The sequence below is a fragment of the Lactuca saligna genome, chromosome 3 (genome assembly GCF_052625555.1).
Source record: "Lactuca saligna cultivar CGN05327 chromosome 3, ASM5262555v1, whole genome shotgun sequence".
Lineage (NCBI taxonomy): Eukaryota > Viridiplantae > Streptophyta > Magnoliopsida > Asterales > Asteraceae > Lactuca > Lactuca saligna.
The window spans coordinates 211,621,425-211,641,782 of record NC_136419.1 but is presented as its reverse complement, the minus strand read 5'-3'; the positions used below and the strand labels follow the sequence as shown (position 1 = coordinate 211,641,782).

Below are 20,358 nucleotides of genomic sequence, written 5' to 3'. Positions count from 1 at the left end.
CTTGATCATTTATGTGTTTTAATGGAGTCCATAATTTGTTCTCAAGTTATGGATATCCAATGGTCACTTTTCTTTAACACACATTAAAAACACATAAGTTACATAAAATGAAGAGTCTTCATTTTATGAACTTTTAATTCGTAAGTTATGAAATGAAAAGTTTTGAAGAGTTACAAAACTTGTCTTCAAGTTTTGGAATTTGGAAAAGTTTCACACACTTTAATAAACTTTAATTCCAACACTTAGAATTTTAAAAGTTAAAATTCAACACTTATACTATTTATTTAACAAATGAAACATACTTTTAGAAAACTATAATAGGTATAGTTTCACGAGAATACTACGAACTTTACATACATGGAAATACTATTACGATAAGCTACTTTCATATACAATGACTAACGAACATTTTCATACGTAAATCTGTTTTATACTAAGTTTTGTGAGACATTAACTTCACGTACGTTCGAGTACACATTTCAAGTCCTGTATTATATACCAGAATCCCTTGGAGGGGGAGCATGGTGTTTGTTTATAGATCTATACAGGCTTGACAACCCGCGCCCTGACTATTAGCTACAATCCACCTTTTTGGGGTGACAAACGTCAGAACATTCCAATGCCTGAAGAACGTTGTGTATAGGCATTCCTTGTCAATAGCATCGTTATAAAACTCACATTGGGTATTAGAAACACAATGATTTACGGAGTTTTTCAGACAAATTGAAATCTTTATACTTACATACATTTACTAGAAACAAGCATTTATCGTGAAAGAAGGTTACAATTATAATAGTAGAAAATATAGGATTTTCTAGGAACATAAAAACAAAGAACAAAAACATTTCATTTCATACATTGTCATTAAATACTTATGAAACTCACCAGCTTAAATGCTGATCTACTCTTTCAAAACTACTTGTATGTCCCAGGGATTCAGTAATTACAGGTAACAAATGGATTTTGAAGAAGGGACGCTGGCACGCTGCGGCGCCAGTTTAAATTTCATATTTGACATCATTATGTAATTGATTTTGAATATGTACACTTTTAAACAATGTAAACTTTCAATTATATATATGATGGTTGTATTGCTTTCTTTACTATGTATTCATTTGTTACGTTACCACATGAAGTCATCCGCCCCGAACGTTTCCACCATTCCGGTTTGGGGGTGTGACAATAACCATACCAGAAAGGCAAAGAATATTATTTTATTATTTTATAATATAGATAAATTTCTTTTTTCCATCTTTACCCTCATTTCTTTCGCCCCCTTTCTCATACAGTCCGCATAACCCACCAAAATCGCTGCTCTACCGCCATAGCAATCCATCTTCTCGGTTGATCGTTGCACGAATCTTTGTCATCGCAGTTGCCGTCCACCTCCTTCGAGGAACTCAGGTAATAAATCGAACAATTTTCCCCCTTTCTTCCATTAAATCGCTGCTGGATCCCCATTGTGCATTTAGTTCTAATTTTTTCGAGCTGAAAACCAACCAGTCAACTTAATCGAACTGAAAAATCATAAATCTTAGAATTAAACAACCTGACGAACCATGAGTAGGTCTAGAAACGACATATGAAAACAAAAACAAAAACAATTGTTCAATCAGGTAACGAAGTATCCTTCCTTTATAAAGACGCTGCATTGCATATAAGGTGTTTGAGAAAATTCCTAAGTGAGTTCTTCGCAACTCTACAGTATGCTTTGCATAATTGCATCTGTGTTGTCTGTATTCTGAGATTTCTTCTTAGTATTTCAAGACGCATAGTCAAAGTGCGAATTCATCTGAAAAAAAAACCCTAAATACGTCGATAAAAAATCGATAGTTCATTAAACAACACCAAAATCAAAATTCAAAACTCACATTCCTTCATCTAATCTTGAAGAAATCACCATGCAACAATCCAAGGATCCTTTTGAAGTAGTGGCTGAAGAACACGAGGAATCACCACCCAATTCACCAACTGCTCATGATGACACTGAACCCCAAACCCCCAATCCACCACCAGTAGTCAACTCTCAGGGTGCTGACGTGGACAATACAATCCGTTCTAGAAACCCACAAAAATCAGCTGCCACGTCAGCAACTGCCAAAATGGGGAAAAACAAAGAAGATGATGATGAAGAAGAAGAGGAGAACATGGATGTTGAACTTGGAAAGTTACCATCATCCAGTGATCCTTCCAAGATGGCCAAGATGCAGTAAGTATTTGATGGATTTATTTATTTATTTATTTTATTTTTATTTTTTACAGGTGTAAATTGCAACCGATTTTGCTAATAATTGGTTAATTTGAGTTATATTTTAGTCTAAATGTACTTACTTTTTACCAAAAATAGCAATGTACTTTATTTGTTACATATTGTTAGCAGAAGAATAAAGTAGGTTGCTATTTTCTCCAACTTGATCTATATTTTATCTTAAAAGGGTAAAATGGGTAAAAAAAAATTATGGTTTAGCTAAAAATGGAACATGTCAAAGAAATAGAAAGTTATTACCCAAAGTGTATTCATATACTTATAAGTTACAACCTCCTAAATCACATTATTTAAGAAACTAAGATTTATTATTTGAGTTAAGTAATTTCTATAATTTAATTTAGAGTAAATTACACAAATGGTCCCTATGGTTTGGGTAATTTTCACGTTTGGTCCCTAACTTATTTTTTTAACTCGGAAGGTCCCTAGTCCCTACTGTTTGTTTTTGTTGTGCGCTTGGTCCCTATTTTACCTTAAAAGACTATTATGCCCTTGATTTTTTAATTTATTTTAAATAAGGTGGGGTAGGTAAGGTAAGGTGAGGTTGAGGTTGAGGTGGGGTTGGGGGTGTGTTTATGCAAATAAATTAAAAAATCAAGGGCAAAATAGTCTTTTTATGTAAGACAGGAACCAAGCGGACAACAAAAACACAGAATGTAGGGACCTTTCAAGTTAAAAAAGATAAGTTAGGGACCAAGTGGAAATTACCTCAAACCATAGGGACCATTTGTGTAATTTACTCATTAATTTATTTTCCCAGGTCTATTTTGTCACAATTTACAGAGGAACAAATGAGTAGGTATGAATCTTTCAGAAGATCTGGATTTCAGAAATCTGTCATGAAAAGGGTATGTATGTCTTTTTTTTTTTGCCTGTGCAAAAGACATAATTACCCTTCTCTAATATTTGTAAATTGTAATTAACATTTTTGGTGTTATATTGTGGTGTGAAATATGAATGCAGTTGTTAGGTAGTATTACTGGAAGCAATAAAATCTCTATGCCTATGACTATTGTGGTATCTGGAATTGCAAAGATTTTTGTTGGTGAACTTGTTGAAACAGGTAGAAATTATTTTTTATGTTAAAATTTTAATTTTAATCACACATTATTTTTTTATTTAAAATTGTTTTAATCACATAATTTCATCCCATTTCATGATGGAATGAAAAAAAAAGCACCCTGTAAGTCCATTATGACGTGTATGTGGATGACTTTTGTAGCGAAAGTGGTGATGAAAGAGAGAAAAGAGAGTGGGCCCCTCAGGCCATGCCACGTCAGAGAAGCGTATAGAAGGCTTAAATTAGAAGGCAAGATACCCAAAAGATCAGTTCAAAGGCTTTTTCGATAATCATGTTGAAATGTATGATCTACAAAAAAAAAAAAAATGTTTTGTTGTAAAATTAATATATGTATGGTTTGTCGTAGAATTGCTCTAGTTAAGTCATTAAATATGCATGACCTCGAACTTTATGAGTGTAACATAATATATGGCATTAGATCGTGTTAGAATTGAGCTTTGTGTTATTCCCTTATTGGAATCGTGAGATTTTTTTTTTTACTTAGGTTGTGTTCTGTAGAATAGGTGAAAAGTTGATAAACAAGGTGATAGTTGATAAGGTTAGTTAGAGGGAGTGGTGCTACATTTGGTAAACTGCCGATTTAGGTTGGACGGTTTAACCTGTCAGTTTTATTCTTTTATTTGAACAACTAAAGTTATAAAAATTAGAATTTAATGAAATGGAATGGAAAATTACACCACTTAATGCATAGAAAAACATATTAAAACACACTTAAACCACAATGAGAGCAAGGGTTTGTAGAATTTTTTTTTAGGGAAAATGATTTAAAAACCAACGAAGTTTCCGAAGTTTCCAAACCATTTAAAAAACTTCAATCATGTTTTGTCTTTTAAAAAACCCAACGAACTTGACTTTTTGTCTAAAAAATCAAACCAAAGTTTCAAACCGTTGAAAAACCCTAAATTTGTTTTGTTTAAGTTCGTTGAGTTTTTTTTGAACAGTCAAACATGATTGGAGTTTTTTAAATGTTTTGGAAACTTCGTTGGTCTAACAAGTCATTTTTTCGATACGGTAATAAGCCATGTCATCTGTTTCTCTTTTTTTTATTTTCAGGAAAGTGTAACTTAGTTAAGTTTTTTTTGATAGAATTTTAAGTTCGTTGAATTTTTTTGAACAGAGAAAACATGATTGTCGTTTTTTGAACGGTTTGAAAACTTCGTTGGGCTTGTAAGTCATTTTCCTAATTTTTATTTATTTATTTATTTTTAAATTCTGGGATTTTATAAATTCTTGGAGAAGATATTTTGAAGCTAGAGTATAAATGGTTTGAGAGAAGTAATTGAAATTAATACCGATTAAAAACTGGTTATAATTTTGAAGGCGGAGTTTGATGTGAGTATTAATATTGGTTAAAAATGGTTAAAATTTTGAACTTTTTTATTAAAAAACCACTATTTTTTTTAAATGGACAAAAAAATTCTCTATATATACACATACAGTTTAAATTACACGAAATTTATATAAATATGATATCTTACGATTAAGGATGTGCTCGCAACGAGTTTCTAAGAAAAAACACGAGCTAAAGGAAAAGTTTCGTTTAACAATACATGTTTTTAACCTTTTTTTTTTTTTTTTTCGAAGAGCCACTTATTCAAAAACTTTTGAGAATTTTTAGCTTTTGATTATATATTGTTTTTTATACTTTTAAAAGTTTTGATCTAGTTTGTCGAACAACTATATATAAATAACAACTATTAGGGACGAACATCAATTCGGAACCAAATCGAGAACATAAAAAACTGGAAACTGAGAAAATAGAGAACCAGGAACTAGACAGAATACCTCGGTCCTGTTCCGCTTCAATCCTACAAGTAAGTGTGCCTTTAAGAATGTGTTCGGTTCCAGACCCTTCCCAAACCAGTTCCATTTTTTTTTTTTTAATTTTAATTTTTTAATTTTTTTTTTCGGTTCAGTCCGATTCCTCTGTATAAATGCTCATCCTAGAAATTATACTTTCAATTTTTAGTAGTTTTAACAAACAAATCTAATACTTAAAATCTTCCCATCAACCAAAAATCACGTTTAATGAAAACTATGAAAGGGTAAAATAGTAAATTAACAAAAAAAGACGATGAAAAACATGCAAATAATTCCTTGTTTTTGTCAACTCCTGGTGTTACGGTGTGGTTCCTCCCCCTCACCAAACATTTGAAAAATTTCTCACACAAGCACCTAATTTCTCGTACCAAATTCACAAAATCCCCCATTTCTCTATCCAATTCTTACAACAAAAATGGAATCAAAGCGTCAATTGATTGATTCCCTCACCTCCCACATCTCTCTATACAATTCCAACTCACCATCTTCATCATCAAACCCTAACCCTAACCCGAGATCCTCAATTCTCAAATGGTTCTCATCACTCACACCTCACGAAAGACAATCCCACCTCACTATCGTCGACAAATCATTCACACAACTTCTAATCCAAATGCAATTCAAACTCAAAGATCATGGTCATGGTTCTTTCATCATCCTACCTGATATCCCCTCGTCTTCATCAAACCCTAACATCCCCAGTTTCTGTTTCCGGAAATCCTATGGGCTGCTAAAGAGAATTAGCCAGGTTTCGAAGCCTGAGCTGTCTATTCGTGAATCGGTAAAGTTGTTTGATTCGAAAGAAGGTGAAAACTTTGGTTCTTGCTGTTCTACCTCTTTAGATTCTGTTACGGTTAGTAGAGATTTTGTTCAAAATGTGGATACGTTTGTTGAGGCTATGGATGGGGTTTCAAATGGCGAGTTTTTGAGAGGGGAGGAGAGTGTGTTGTCGGGATCATTGGATTGGATGGAGTTTAATTGGTTAAAGGCGAAAGGGTATTATAGTGTGGAGGCGTTTGTGGCCAATAGATTGGAGTTGGCTTTGAGATTGTCATGGTTGCATTTGAATATTGGAAAGAAGAGAGGTGTGAAATTGAAAGAGAAGTCTGTTTGTGCAGTTGCAGGTGTTGCAGCAAATGTGTATTGGAGGAAGAAAGGTTGTGTGGATTGGTGGATGAAGTTGGATGATCAAATGAAGAACAAAGTTTTTCGAACAGTGTTGGGAAAAGCTACAAGATTTCTGGTACTTATCTGTTAACTCCTTAATTGTTTTTGCTCTTGATTTAATAACATTTATGATTGGATAAAGGGTAGTGGTAACTGGTAAGGAAACTAATTATTGTGATGAATGTAAAATTACCTAGCTATCCCTAGCTTTAAAGAATTAATACCTGATTCTCATTCTTTATGTAGCAATAATCACTTTGGAACTTCAAATCTAAATGCCCTTTAAGGTACAACTGATATATGTATGCTGTACTTTAGATTTAAGACATATTTAAGTTCTGTAAAAAAAAAGAAACAACCCCTTAGAAGAGTTGAAAGCAGTTTCAGTTTTTGACTACTTATTATTACTTCTTTGGTATTTCTGTATTTGACTGATAAATAATAAAATGTTTATACTTTTCAGACTCAAGAAATTCTAAATGGAAGAAGTAGTGGTGTTGAAGATGACTTACAGACCATTGAAGCCCTAAAAGATATAGAATCAGGGCAACATTTATTCATCTCTAAACATGATAAGTTATCTTCTTCAATATCTCATAAATTAAATCGCCTTTTACTTGTTTGTGAGATTTCAACTATGATACAAGCATTTGAGCATAGTCAATTTGATGAAGGAGTACTTTTCTTTACCTCATTGAGTTCCATTAATACAATTTCTGATTGCATATTAAGAAGAATACGAGGTTTGCTAATGGTGGTTTCACTTGATTTCACAAAACTTGAGCTCCTTGAAGATTTTGGGTCAACAAAGTCAACCAAGAATCCAGAACCAAAACTTGTTTCTAGTAAAAAAGGAAAGGTCAAAAAACAGATTCCTGTTCAAAGATCTTTCAAGAGTAATTCCATTCCTGAGAAGCCTTCCAAGGTGTGTTTTTTAGTCTTATTTATGGTATTTAATTATTTGTACACCTTTTTAAAACCATTTTTTTTTTTCTCTTGAATAGTGTAGAAAAAATGGCAACATAAAGGGAATATTCAATATTTTTTACACATAACAGTTAATAACAATGTACTACATGCTTTTATATTTTAGGGAAAACTCCATAAAAGTCTTTTTATATTTTGGCCTCATAATCGATTTAGTCTTTTATATTTTTTTAGTCAATTAAGTCCTAAAAACCAGCAATTGTATTCATTTTGATCCTTTTACCCGGTCAACAGGTCGTCCCACTATCAAAATTTACACTTTTGGCCCAGATTTTAAATTTTATTTTGGTCCAAATTTTACACTTTTGGCCCAGATTTCAAAATTTTGTTACGAATTCATCCTAAATTTATTTTTTTACATCTTTTTACTCAAAATTTTGTTTCGAACATGTTTTTTTTGCTGTATAAAATCATATTTATACAAAAAACATATTTTCACATAAAAAGCCTTCTTTTTTCTATATAAAAACCTTTTATTTAAAAACATTTTTATGCAAAATACCTATATTGGTAATGTAAAGTACATTGCTATTTTCTGACCTTTTTTTTCTGGTAATATTTCAGGATGAGAGGGATAAATTGGGTAGTGTAGTTCATGAAAATGTTATTGAAACAGAGACTCGATCCACCCCTGAAATGGTTGTTAATGTAACAGTTCAAACCACCTCAAAGAAAGGAAAAAGAGCAAGAAAGAAACATAAAAAAGATGGCATAATCGTAAATAACCCCACCAAAAATACCGTTTCCCAAACTACCCCTTCAAAACCCGTTTCTCAAGACCCGAAATCGGTACCCGAGATTCCAGACACCAAAATTACACCAATTCCCATTCCCACTGATGACAATTCAACAGAAGCAGCTATCAATTCTTCCAATTCATCACCTCTTGAGAAAGTAAAAGAAAAGACTAAAACTACAAAAAAAGAAGAAAAACCGGTTGTCAATAATGTCATCCATGGTGGAAGTGGAATAGTCAACTCTTCTAGAATAGTCAACTCTTCTAGAAACTCTCCATATGAATGGCCAAATAATGGTCCTCAATTATCATTCACAAACTCACACCTCCCTACAACCACTGATCGATTGCATCTAGATGTGGGCCACAACTGGCAAAATCATTACCACCAATCAAGCTTTTTACACACAGTCAGAAACCGGACAATCGAAAACGGGTGCACCGAAGCTATGGTGCACCATCGCCCCATCCCAATGAGCTTAGATTGGCCACCAATGGTTCATAGCTTCAATGGATTACTCCCCTTTATGCCAAGAAGACAATCTTTCAAACAAATTCCCACTCCTCAAAATGATGACACCCGGAGATACTCCGGCGAGTCAAACTTTGACTCGCCGGAGTTCGTGGAGGAGCACGATGGTCAATGGGTGGGTGAAGAAGACTTTGCGGTTTCCGGGATGGATTATAGTCAGTATTTCGGTGGCGGGGTTATGTATTGGGATTCCTCCGACCACCCGGTCGCCGGATTCTCCCGCCCACCTTCCCTGAGCTCCGATGACAGCTCGTGGGCGTGGCAGGAGGCTGACATGAACCGGACTGTTGATGACATGGTTGCTTTTTCATCGCCTTCCGGTGCGTCTTTCTGTTCGGCTTTCGATCCAATCGGATACGTTATCCCCGGAGAAGTCACCGGAAAAGTCACCGATGATAACATGAACGTGAATGTTTCCGGTTCTTTGGATATCGAAGCACCGTATCCGATTTTGCGACCGATTATTATTTCCCGGGATCGGTCACGGGAGTTTAAGCGGGCCCACACGTACGAACATAAATCGCCGTGTGTGCCGCCTAGCAGACGCGAAGAACCGCCGCCGGTGAAACGGCCGCCTTCGCCGGTGGTTCTGTGTGTCCCGCGCGGTGGTGCGTCGGTGGTCGGCGGTGATTCGAGGAAGCAACGCGGGTTTCCGACTGTCCGTTCTGGTAGCTCGAGTCCCCGGAATTGGGGCGTGAAAGGGTGGTTTCATGACGGAATTAATTTCGAAGAAGCGTGTTTGAGAGTAGATGGGAGTGAAGTCGTTTGGCCTTCGTGGAGAAAGAAAAGTCAATTACCGGGAGCTTTGATTGCAATCTCGCAAGAAAAACATCCGGATTTGGCGATTCCGCTTCAATCTCCGGAATCGGAATTAGATTCCACCGTCCGGAGCTCCACGATTCCGGTTATGCACAGTCTTTTAAACGACGAAATCGACTCGTTTTGTAAACGGGTCGCCGGAGTAAACTTGACCCGGAAACCGTACATCAACTGGGCGGTCAAACGGGTGACCCGTTCGCTTCAAGTTTTATGGCCGCGGTCCCGAACTAACATCTTCGGGTCAAACGCAACCGGGTTATCTCTCCCGACAAGTGATGTCGATCTCGTGGTTTGCCTCCCTCCAGTTCGAAACCTAGAACCAATAAAAGAAGCCGGAATCCTCGAAGGTCGGAATGGAATCAAAGAAACCTGTCTCCAACACGCGGCTCGATATCTCGCTAATCAAGAATGGGTGAAAAACGACTCCCTCAAAATCGTGGAAAACACCGCGATTCCAATCATCATGCTTGTCGTCCAAGTTCCGTTCGACGATTCCATTCCGGAGTTGACCGGAATGGAATTGATCCGAATCGATATAAGTTTCAAAGCACCATCACACACCGGATTACAAACAACGGAATTAGTAAAAGAACTTACGGAACAGTTTCCGGCCGCCACCCCTCTCGCGCTTGTCCTAAAACAGTTTCTGGCTGACCGGAGTTTGGACCAATCGTATTCCGGCGGTTTAAGTTCTTATTGTTTGATTTTATTGATAACTCGCTTTCTTCAACATGAGCATCATTACGGGAGACCAATTAATCAAAACTTTGGAGGGCTTCTTATGGATTTTTTTTACTTTTTTGGAAACGTGTTTGATCCACGTCAGATGCGGATTTCGGTTCAAGGAAGTGGGGTTTATATAAATAGAGAAAGGGGGTATAGTATTGATCCGATTTATATAGATGATCCTTTGTATCCTGCAAATAATGTTGGAAGGAATTGTTTTAGGATTCATCAATGTATAAAGGCGTTTGCGGATGCGTATTCTACTTTGGAGGATCGGCTTTTGTCTCTTTCTGATAATTGTGATTCGAGTCAGTTGAAGCTACTCCCGTTGATTATACCGAGTGTTGGGAATTCGTAGATGAATGTTGACGTATTTTTGATGATGAGGATGAGAAAATGGCGTTTTCGTCTTTTGCATGGATGAGAGATCGGGGCAACGGGCAAGTCCCAGTTCCACCTTTTTGGTAATCAACAGTACCAATACCAGTACCAGTATCAGCTTTTTGGATGCGACAAAAGATTTGCAGATTTTGTTCCATTGACATCAGCTAAGCACACTGGATTTTTTTTGGATGGGACAAAAGATTTGCAAATTTTTGATAAGTGACATCAGCGATGGAAGTACAAGTACAAGCTTTTTGGATGGGACAAAAGATTTGCAGTTTTTGTCCTATTGCCATGTGTCAGCTTTTTGAATGGGACAAAAGATTTGAAAGTTTTGTTTCAAAATGCAATACAAGACATTGCTATAATTGGGTAAAAGAAGGTAAATTATTTGTTCTATGTAATTAATTGGATGATATTGCTATAATTGGGTAAAATTTTCAAAGTACAATTGCTGTTATAGCAAGAATTAAAACTAGGATGCAATAATAAACAAATCAGTGAAAATTTTCACATTGCTATTCCATGCATTTAACCTTATATAATAAATCTTCCCTGCAGGCTTCATGGAACTACAAAATGATAGAAGTTTTGATCAGAGTGTACTTCTGTGAAGGGTTTATGTTTCCAGATTTTCTTTTTATTTCCTTGCCCCTTGTTTCTTTTTATTTCTCGAAGTACATAAAACTTGATATAATTGTAAAAAATATGTATTTGTTGGGGCGTACACAAAGAATCTTGGTAGTGGCATTTTGTAGTTGTGTGTTCAAAAGTAAAATTTCGTCAACTTTTTTGAAGTGAATTTTCAATAACAAAATGAGTTGCACTTGGAGTTTCGCCAAGTTTATATATATATATATATATATATATATATATATATATATATATATATATATATATATATATATATATATATATATATATATATATATATATATATATATATAAAAGTTTTGCTATTGTTACAAATCTTTATGTTTTTACTATGTTTTTCAAAGTCCTTAAGTTTGTTAAATTTTGTTGGTTTTGTCCTATGAAACATGCTATTATAGGTAACAAGGACAATAATTAAAAAAAAAAAATATTGACAAACTCTGGGTATTAACAAACGAAGTCATTGGGACAAACATGACAAATTTGACAAACATAGGATTTTCATGTCAAGCCCAATTAAAAACTAGAGAACAAGTGTCATTAAAACAGATTGGTACACTCGGACATGACTACAATTTTTATCAATTTTAATTATTGAGTGTCTCTATGTAAAGAAGAACTATATATATTATAAGCATCTCATATTTATAATAACGTAGTTATTATAAATCATGTATCATTAGCCTTTATAAGGATCTTACATTATACCTCCATTAGCCTTTATAATAACGTAGTTAAGGGTAACGTTTAACTAAGTTTAAGCAAAGACATTTGTTGTGTTTAAAACTATAAGCATCTCGGATTTAAGGACGTAATATTATAGGTGGTTTAAAATCACTTATGACGTAGATCCATGGAGAGTGATTTCAATAACAACACGCTTGCCCAACATTTATCCGTAGCAAAATACACATGGACATGATGTACTCTTTTTCTATAGTCATGATATCAACCTTCTTTTTTTTTTTTTTTTTTTTTTTTTTTTTTTTTTTTTTTTTTTTCTTATTTTGATTCTCATGACAATAATTGATTTTGGACTTTTCAAATAATACATTATTCATGAATACTTGAACATGTTAATAAAGAACAATAAAAAAGAAAACATGTAACTGCATTTAGTATAGATCCAAAGATTTTCAAGGCCTTGTGTGAAAATCAAAACTAAAATCCTATAAAAATTTGTCTAGTAAAATATTATTAACTAAGTTTTATACTGCTAAATTCAAAACTTAAAGTTGATAATAATCATCTCTAAACTCTCCATCTAAAGTACCGTATACAGTCTTCACTTATTAACAATAAGTTGAAACTATTATAAACAACTTTCCAAAAAAAGATAAACATTCAGCACTTTATTATTTATTATTGACATTCTAGCATTTTAAAAGTAAATTAATTCATCTATTACAATTTCATATTTAATATTTGAAATTGAAATCAAAATTAAAATCTCTCTTGCCGCCATGGTAGATTTCAAAAAAATATTTTAATGCTTTTAATTTGAGAAGTTTTTCTTCCACTTATGTAACTATAATGGGAGTAATAAACAATATTTTATATGATAGATAAGAAACTAGATAAGTGTTTATCCTTTTTGTTTTAAAAAAATAGTATTGTGTTAGTTATATTATGTTCAATTGATACCTTTTTTTGTAATAATTTTAGTTTGTTGAATAAATAATCTCCATCGATAATGATTGAGATATGACTATTTTGAAACCTCCTATTTAATTTTTTGCAACTTGTATTTAGTCCATTAGCGTTCAACCACTATGTTAGGTATTATGTGTTGCGTCATGGGCCATTCTTTTGTATATCTAGTTTGGGCATGTCCAACCGTGATTATAGATTAGGGTTTTATATTATATATAGTGCATGCATGTATGCCTTAGATAACGCGATAATCATTTATTATCTCTACTGCATTGTAACCCTAAACATCTTTATAGTCGAAGTTCTTAATCGAGCTGTTCTGGGGTGTTCAAGTTAATCATTCGACACCAGTTAAACCATTCTTGTGTTCATCAATTCTTTATCTTTATTTTTCTGCTTGGATCTAACGATCTTTAAGAAGTTAATATTCTAACAATTGGTATCAGAGCAGGAGACTGTGTTACTCATACACATTCCTTCTGTGTGAAGAATTCATTAGGGTTTCCGCTTTTATCAAATATATAAAGGTCGTCCTCTACCTGTCGACGGTAACTCTAGTGTTTGATAAAACCCTAATCTCAAGTTTACAAGTCTGATTCTAGCAGATCTAGAGCACAAGATCATCATGTCACACGAAGACTCTCAAAGCAATCCCATCAACATCTCGAATAGCATTGGATCATCCACAAGAGTTCCCATTCTTTACACTCAAGACTATGAAGTGTGGGTGCATCACTTTGAAGATTACGTGGTTGGATCTGAAGACAATGGTTATCTCATCTGGGAGGCTATCACAATCGGTCCGTTCGTTCATGATGGAACAAGTAGGACAGTGAAGACTTAAAAGGAGTACAATCAACTTTTGGTGGATGTAGAGAAGATTCCACAAGATGAAAAAGAAAAGCAGTTGTGTAATCTTAAAGCCTTGTGGATGATCGGATTTGCCCTACAAGCCAATACCTTCCGTCTAGTTAATTCATGCACTACTGCGAAAGAAATATGGGACAGGATGAAAGAATTGTATTCGACCGACGAAGATCTAGAGCACTCAATACAAACTTTGTTACTCTCTGAGTTCAGTGCTTTTGCTCAAAAACCTGAGGAAACTCTTCTTTAGACGTTTGATTGCTACAATCATTTGCTCAACAAGATGATGAAGCACGGTATTGAAAGGAAGGAAATTGAACAGAAAGTCACGTTTATGAATGGTCTGAGACCTGAGTGGATGGCAGTGGTCTCAACTGTAAAGGCTCATGAACAATTCAAATCTTACTCGCTGGCAAAACTAATGGGCATCTTAAAATCCCATGAAAGCACAGTAACAAAAGAAGCGAAGGTTGTGTTTGGCATGGGCTCTTTAGCTCTTATCTCAAAAGGGAAGAATGTGATGGAAGAAGAAGATGACTCATATTTGTCTGAGTGTGACCTTACAGGTGAAGAATATGCCATGATGGTCTCCAGCCGTAAGAAGTTTGCAAGAAGGAAATTCTCTACCAATAAGAACCGAAATTTGCAAGGAAGTTACAGCTCCAAGAAGGTGAAAGAAGAATCAAAGAACGTCTCTCAAAAGGATGATGATAAGAAAGAAAACAAGCTAGCAGGAGATTCTGGATACGATTGCAATTATTGTCACGGCAAGAACCACTTTGCCAAAGATTGCATGTTACAAAAGATGGCCGAGAAAAGGGATAGTGAAGATGATAAGGCTTATCATACACGAAAGTTGGAAGAGCTAAAGAAAAAGAAGGCAACTAACAATTCTATGAATGTCTTGATTGTACAGGAGAATGTGGTCGATGATGAGTTTGGAGGCATTGAAGTCTGGTCAACATACTCTGAGGATGAAGAAGTGAGGAAGCCTTCACATGGCAGAGCATATGTGGCGAAAGAGGAAGTTAACAGTTCGGCTGAGAAGTGCTTGATGGTAACTGAAGGTGTACCACCAGAAGACGAGTGTAAGGAGCTGAAATTGAAGGAGGACAAGTGTTTTGCAGTAAAGCCCATGAGTGAAAGGATTAATGACTGCGATCGGTTGATCAAAAAGGTACAATCCATGCTTAAATCTCTTAAAGTTCCCATCACAAATTATGAAGAAGAATTAAACGAGCTAAAATTTAAATTCACTAATCTAAGTAGTAGTCTCATGCAAACTCACTTAACGAACTCTAACCTAACTGACCAACTTAGCAGGGAGTCATCGAAGAGTGAGGAGAGATGCATGTGGATTGAGCTGAAGGAGACAGAGTTAACTATTGCTAGGGATGAGATTATCTATTTACAAAGAGACAATTTGAAGTTTTTAAAACAAAGAAACATTTTTTGCTTAGTTGCTAAACGTTTATATACTAATATTACTCAATTGCATTTAGATTGTGAAATAGGGAAAAAGATTCATAAGATGATCTTACCCTTCCTTGAGCTTAAGGAGGATGAGGTCATTGCTGAATGTGAATCCATAATGTCCTCAAAAGAGACTTCCGTCACATATAAAATCAGTCTGGACAAAATTGAATCTGTCATTGACTTAAAAGAACACAAATGTATGCTTAAAAGGCTCTTAGATGAAAATGATAAGTTGAAAATTAAGACAGAGACCTTACAATCATTTGAATCCTTAAACGCTAAACTAATGACCGAACATCAAATGAATGTAGAAAATACGTATGAATTTGATGAGGAGAGTGAGATGAGTGAAATTTCAGTGGAAGATGTAGTTGATTGCTCTGAGTTTTTGAAAATCAAAACCGAGAAACCCCTTATATCTGAAAATTCGGTTGAATATGCACGTTTGTTAAAGGATAAGTCAAAGAAACTAAAAGAGAAGGTAGTGGTTTACCAGAAAGTTCAAACCGTGCCAAATCAGGTTTATGCTGTCACAGGGGTCACTGGAAAACAAACAACATAACTAAAAATCCTGGTTGACAAAGACAATGCTGAAGGGTGTGGTAATTATTTCTGGTCCGCTCCAATCGATAATGCAGATGAGACCGTTGGTCTATCAGAGCGAACCTCATGGAGGGTTAAGGGTAGATATGTTGCCGAACCAATCAACAAGCCCTCAAGCTTTGACAAACCAAGTTCAAGTGGGACAAAAGAGATACCAGAAGAACCGAAGAACACACCCAATGTATCCTCTAACACAACTAAAGCTAAAAAGGAAATGCCAAAATCAAGCTTCAACATTCATAAATCTCAAAAGCAGTTGGCTGAACAGAAACGCCAAAGAAACCAAAGATACATGAAGAATCTGAATGAGAGAAAATAGTTTTGGCAATCTCAAAACACTAACCATGATCCCTCGAAGGGAGAAGCAAATACTAAAGATAAACTAGAGATCAAAAGAAAGAAAAATATCAGTCCCAGCTCTTACTATTCCAAAGCTCAAAACCGAACATCCAGTTTCGGTTTCAACAATAGAGTTCAGAATCGAACATCATGGTTCGGTCCCAACACCAAGGCCGAGAACCGAAGGTCAAGTTTCGGTTCTTCCCAACAAAAGCCTTACTCAACAAAGGATGTTAAAGGGAAAGGAAAACTTGAGTCAGATGCAGATTCAATAATAAGAACAAGGTAGATAACCCTAGGGATCATAAGTATATTCAAACTAATAAAACACCATCTGGTATACTGCAATTTAAACAAGATAAAAACAAAATAAAAGTGTACACCATCAAAAGAAAAGATGAAACTACACTAATAAAAAGAACTTATCTTGTTGATATCTCTGTTGTTATTCCTTTTTTTTGTGAAAAACTCACCAGGGCGCAAGAGACTTTGGACTCCTAAATCTGCTTAAATTTGTGGGTTATAAGTGATGAGCAGTTCGATGACGAATGGTACATAGACAATGGCTGCTCACGTCACATTACAGGGAGAAAGGAAGAGCTAAGGGAGTTTTGGTCCATTAAGGATGGTGGATGTGTGAAGTATGGCAACAACTCTTATGGAACAATCAAAGGATATGGGATGATAACCAACGGAGAGCTCACAATTCGAAAAGTGGCGTACGTGGAAGGATTGCAGCACAACCTCATAAGTGTATCTCAATTGGTTGTGGGTATCGGGCTGAAAGTCTCATTCGATGACGAAGGTTCATAAATTATCGAAAAGCAATCCAAAAGAGTCTTGTTAAAATCTGAACGAAAGGGAGAAATGTACCCCCTAAACCTCAGTCCAATTAAAGGAAAACCAACTATTTGCCTATTGTCCAAGGCAAGTTCTGATGAAAGCTGGCTATGGCACCGATGCCTATCACACCTAAACTTTAAAGATATTAATAAGTTGGTGCTTGGTGATAATGTTCGAGGTCTTCCAATTCTCAAGTTTGATAAAGAACACCTGTGTGCAGCATGCAAGATGGGTAAATAAAGCCGAAAGAGCCATCCAACACGTATCAATAGCAAGATCATTGAAGAACTTCAACTTCTGCATATTGACGTATGTGGACCTTCAGCTATTGAAAGCATCGGTGGCAGTAAGTTCATTCTTGTTATAGTAGATGATTTTTCACGTTTCACTTGGGTATTCTTTCGTAAACAGAAGTCAGAGGCGACTCTAAAGTTGAAAGCTTTCATCAAGCAGGTCTAACTTCAACTATGAAAGGTGGTGAGGAACATTCGAAGCGATAATGAGCATGAATTCAAGAATAAATAGTTCGAAGACTTTTTGGCTGAAGAGGGAACTTTTCACAACTTCTCAGCTCCCTATACCCCACAACAGAATGAAATTGTTGAAAGACGAAACCGTTCCCTATGCGAGGCATTCTAGACATTGCTGAGCTTCAATTCACTCCCTCTATACTTCTGGGCTGATGCAATTGCAATTGCATGCTATACTCAGAACCGATCCCTGCTTAACAAGCGATTTTCCATCACTCCGTATGAAATTCTGAACAAAAGGAAGCCCAATGTGTAACATCCGGATTTCCAGGTACATTGTTATTCATTTATTTTGGAAATTTTGTAGGGACTCGGCGAGTTGACGCTTAGACTCGCCGAGTAGGATCGCGAATTTCTATCCGGGTTAATGACCAGACTCGACGAGTCGACTAGTGGACTCGGCGAGTCCATGCTGTTTAATGAAGCCCTAATTCCCGGGGTTTGGGACATATTTAAAGGGGCTTATAGCCACCATTTGCGGCTACCAGACCCCTGAGTGAAACCCTAAGAGATTTAGAGCGTTTGTGAGGAAGAAGAGGCCATTTTTGATCTTTGTGTGGGTGTTATTGCAAGAAGAAGGTGACCAAGGCAAGAGGGAACTGAAGAGGGTGCTATTCTGTGGATTTCAGAGCCTAGGGACTTCATATTGAGGTACATATTTGTAACACCGTAAAAATTTTAAACAATTTTTCACATTTTTAAACACATTTTATGTAGCACCTGGTTCGTGGTATGTATTCTTGATTATTAACTCTCCTTATGTATTGCATTTTAAATCTTGGACTCGGCGAGTTGAAGGGCTAACTCGTCGAGTAGGAGTAGGACTAGACACGGGATCAGCTCTGTCTACTCGGCGAGTAGGCTCGTGGGACTCGGCGAGTAGACCCTGTCTGGACTGAAACCCTAACTCGGGTGTTTGCACCCTATTTAAACGAGCTAACCCAGCCACCATTTCCCCTAGCACTCCCAGAGATCTGGAGAATGAAACACTAGACCCCTTTTGTGTCATTGTGGGTGATTTTTAGCATTGTGAAGGTAGTTTGGAGCTTGGGAGAAGAAGGTGAAGGTTGAAGAGTGCAAGAAGGAAAGAAGATCCGGAATCTACTCTGTGAAGGGCTTCTATTCAGGTAGAAAAGTTCCTACCTTGATCTTTAGTTCATTGAACCCCCTTCTTGTCCCTAAAGAGAGGTTTTAAGCCCTAAGAACCTAAATCTCTATGTGTTTATGGTTAATGTTTTGCAAGGACTTCGGATTTGGACCTTTAGGACATCCTAGTAGCATAAAGTCTCTGTGGTTGAGGTCCCTATTGAGTGTAGGACCTCTTAAAGAGCTTGGAATTGCATGCTTGAGCTCATAGGGCCGTGCATGCATGTAAAGTTTGCAACTTTACGTGGTAAACATGCCCTAGGACCTTAGATCTGTGGTTTTGAAGCATTGCATGTCTCAGATCTGGCCTACATGGGAAATGGGTCGAGGAACTCGGCGAGTCCCAAAGTGGAACTCGACGAGTTCTATGGAGATGGTCTTAGAATCGCCGAGTTGGATGAACAACTCGGCGAGTCCTATGAAGATTGCCTGGAGCTCGCCGAGTTGTTCTTCAAACTCGGCGAGTCATATGAACTTTCGCAGAGCTAGAGGGGTTTAAGCGTTGAAGGGTCAACCCTTCGTAACTGCACGCCGAATTAACTGTGTAGCGAAGTCCCCAAAACCCCAAACCCTCGTATGGGGTGTTCTGGTGTGGATTAGAAGTGCGTAGGGGATCCGCTCGAGGAACTCGGCGAGTTGCTTGCGGACTCGACGAGTCCGTACTCGAGTCGGCCCCATAGTCCCGAGTGGTGAGTCAAGGGTGACTCAGTGAGTGGGGAGATGGACTTAGCGAGTAGGACCGGTTGTAGAGATGAGTCCCTTACTCGAAGGATTATCCGAGCCTCATCATATGTGATTGTATTCAGGTAATAGTTAATTGGCATCAACAAGAGGCCTTCAGCAGCTGAGGACTGGGTTGGGTGGGGTCAGAGGTTTCCTAGGGTAAGCCTAGGATAAAGAGTAGCAGTGATCAGCGGTAGTGGAAGGGACCTGGTTGAGTCGAGGCGGTCTTTGGGGAAGGTACGGATAGATGTGGAAGGTAGTATGGGCCCGTACTACTGAAAGCAGAGGATCCGTACCCGAACCGAGGAAGGCTAAGATAAGACCAGGGAACTTGTAGTGGGTGGGATCCCTCCAGGGGTATCAGTATCACTAACAGTTGTTATTTATTTGTATTTCAGAATGGTGGTACTACGCTCGAGGCCATCAGTTGGCAGTTCAGGAGAGGGATCGGGTTCGGGATCAGGTTCCGATCCAGGAGATGAGAGGCTGCGCGAGTTCATCGTGTCTGAGATCACCATAGGTATCCTTGAGTCGACCCCCATTATCTTCGAGTCGATCAAGGAGGGGATATTAGAGATGATGGAGGATCGCCTCCGGGCATTCAGGAGTGACATGGCATCTGGTCAGTCGGGATCTCGCACACTGTCCTTCAAGGACTTTCGGGGCAGTGGTGCACCAGACTTTCATGGGGCGAAGGACCCCATAGCTGCCAAACGATGGATTGCAGACATCGAGTCTTGAACCTTGTCTGTTGTATGACATTCCCGAAAGGTGCCGTGCTTGAACCTTGTCTGTTGTATGACATTGTCGAAAGGTCTCCTGTAAATACTTGTGATACGGTTTCGGGAAGTATAACACTCCTCTGGTGTGTGTTTTGGAGTTCCACAACGAGAGATGACCCAAAGGTCCGTGCTGGATGTTTATGAGAGACAAAGCTTTCGATATTCGGGCGGGGGGGGGGGGGGGTTAGGCGAAGGGCCCTTTTGTAGTCGTTAAATCGGGAAG

At 37.1% G+C, this 20,358-nt stretch overlaps 2 protein-coding genes across 2 annotated transcripts; both read left to right on the top strand.

Moving 5' to 3' along the window:
• Positions 1 to 1,253: 1,253 nt before the first annotated feature.
• LOC145037782 (transcription initiation factor TFIID subunit 11-like) lies at positions 1,254 to 3,781 on the top strand. The gene is made up of 5 exons (XM_078986498.1): positions 1,254 to 1,404; positions 1,894 to 2,209; positions 3,027 to 3,114; positions 3,230 to 3,329; positions 3,489 to 3,781. The coding sequence occupies exons 2-5, from the start codon at positions 1,902 to 1,904 to the stop codon at positions 3,614 to 3,616; spliced, it is 624 nt and encodes a 207-aa protein (XP_078842624.1). The 5' UTR covers positions 1,254 to 1,404; positions 1,894 to 1,901; the 3' UTR covers positions 3,617 to 3,781.
• Positions 3,782 to 5,448: 1,667 nt separating this feature from the next.
• Positions 5,449 to 11,316, top strand: MEE44 (Nucleotidyltransferase family protein). The gene is made up of 4 exons (XM_078986497.1): positions 5,449 to 6,411; positions 6,799 to 7,260; positions 7,887 to 10,901; positions 11,081 to 11,316. Exons 1-3 carry the CDS (start codon positions 5,584 to 5,586, stop codon positions 10,491 to 10,493), a joined length of 3,897 nt encoding a protein of 1,298 aa, XP_078842623.1. The 5' UTR covers positions 5,449 to 5,583; the 3' UTR covers positions 10,494 to 10,901; positions 11,081 to 11,316.
• The last annotated feature ends 9,042 nt before the right edge of the window (positions 11,317 to 20,358 follow it).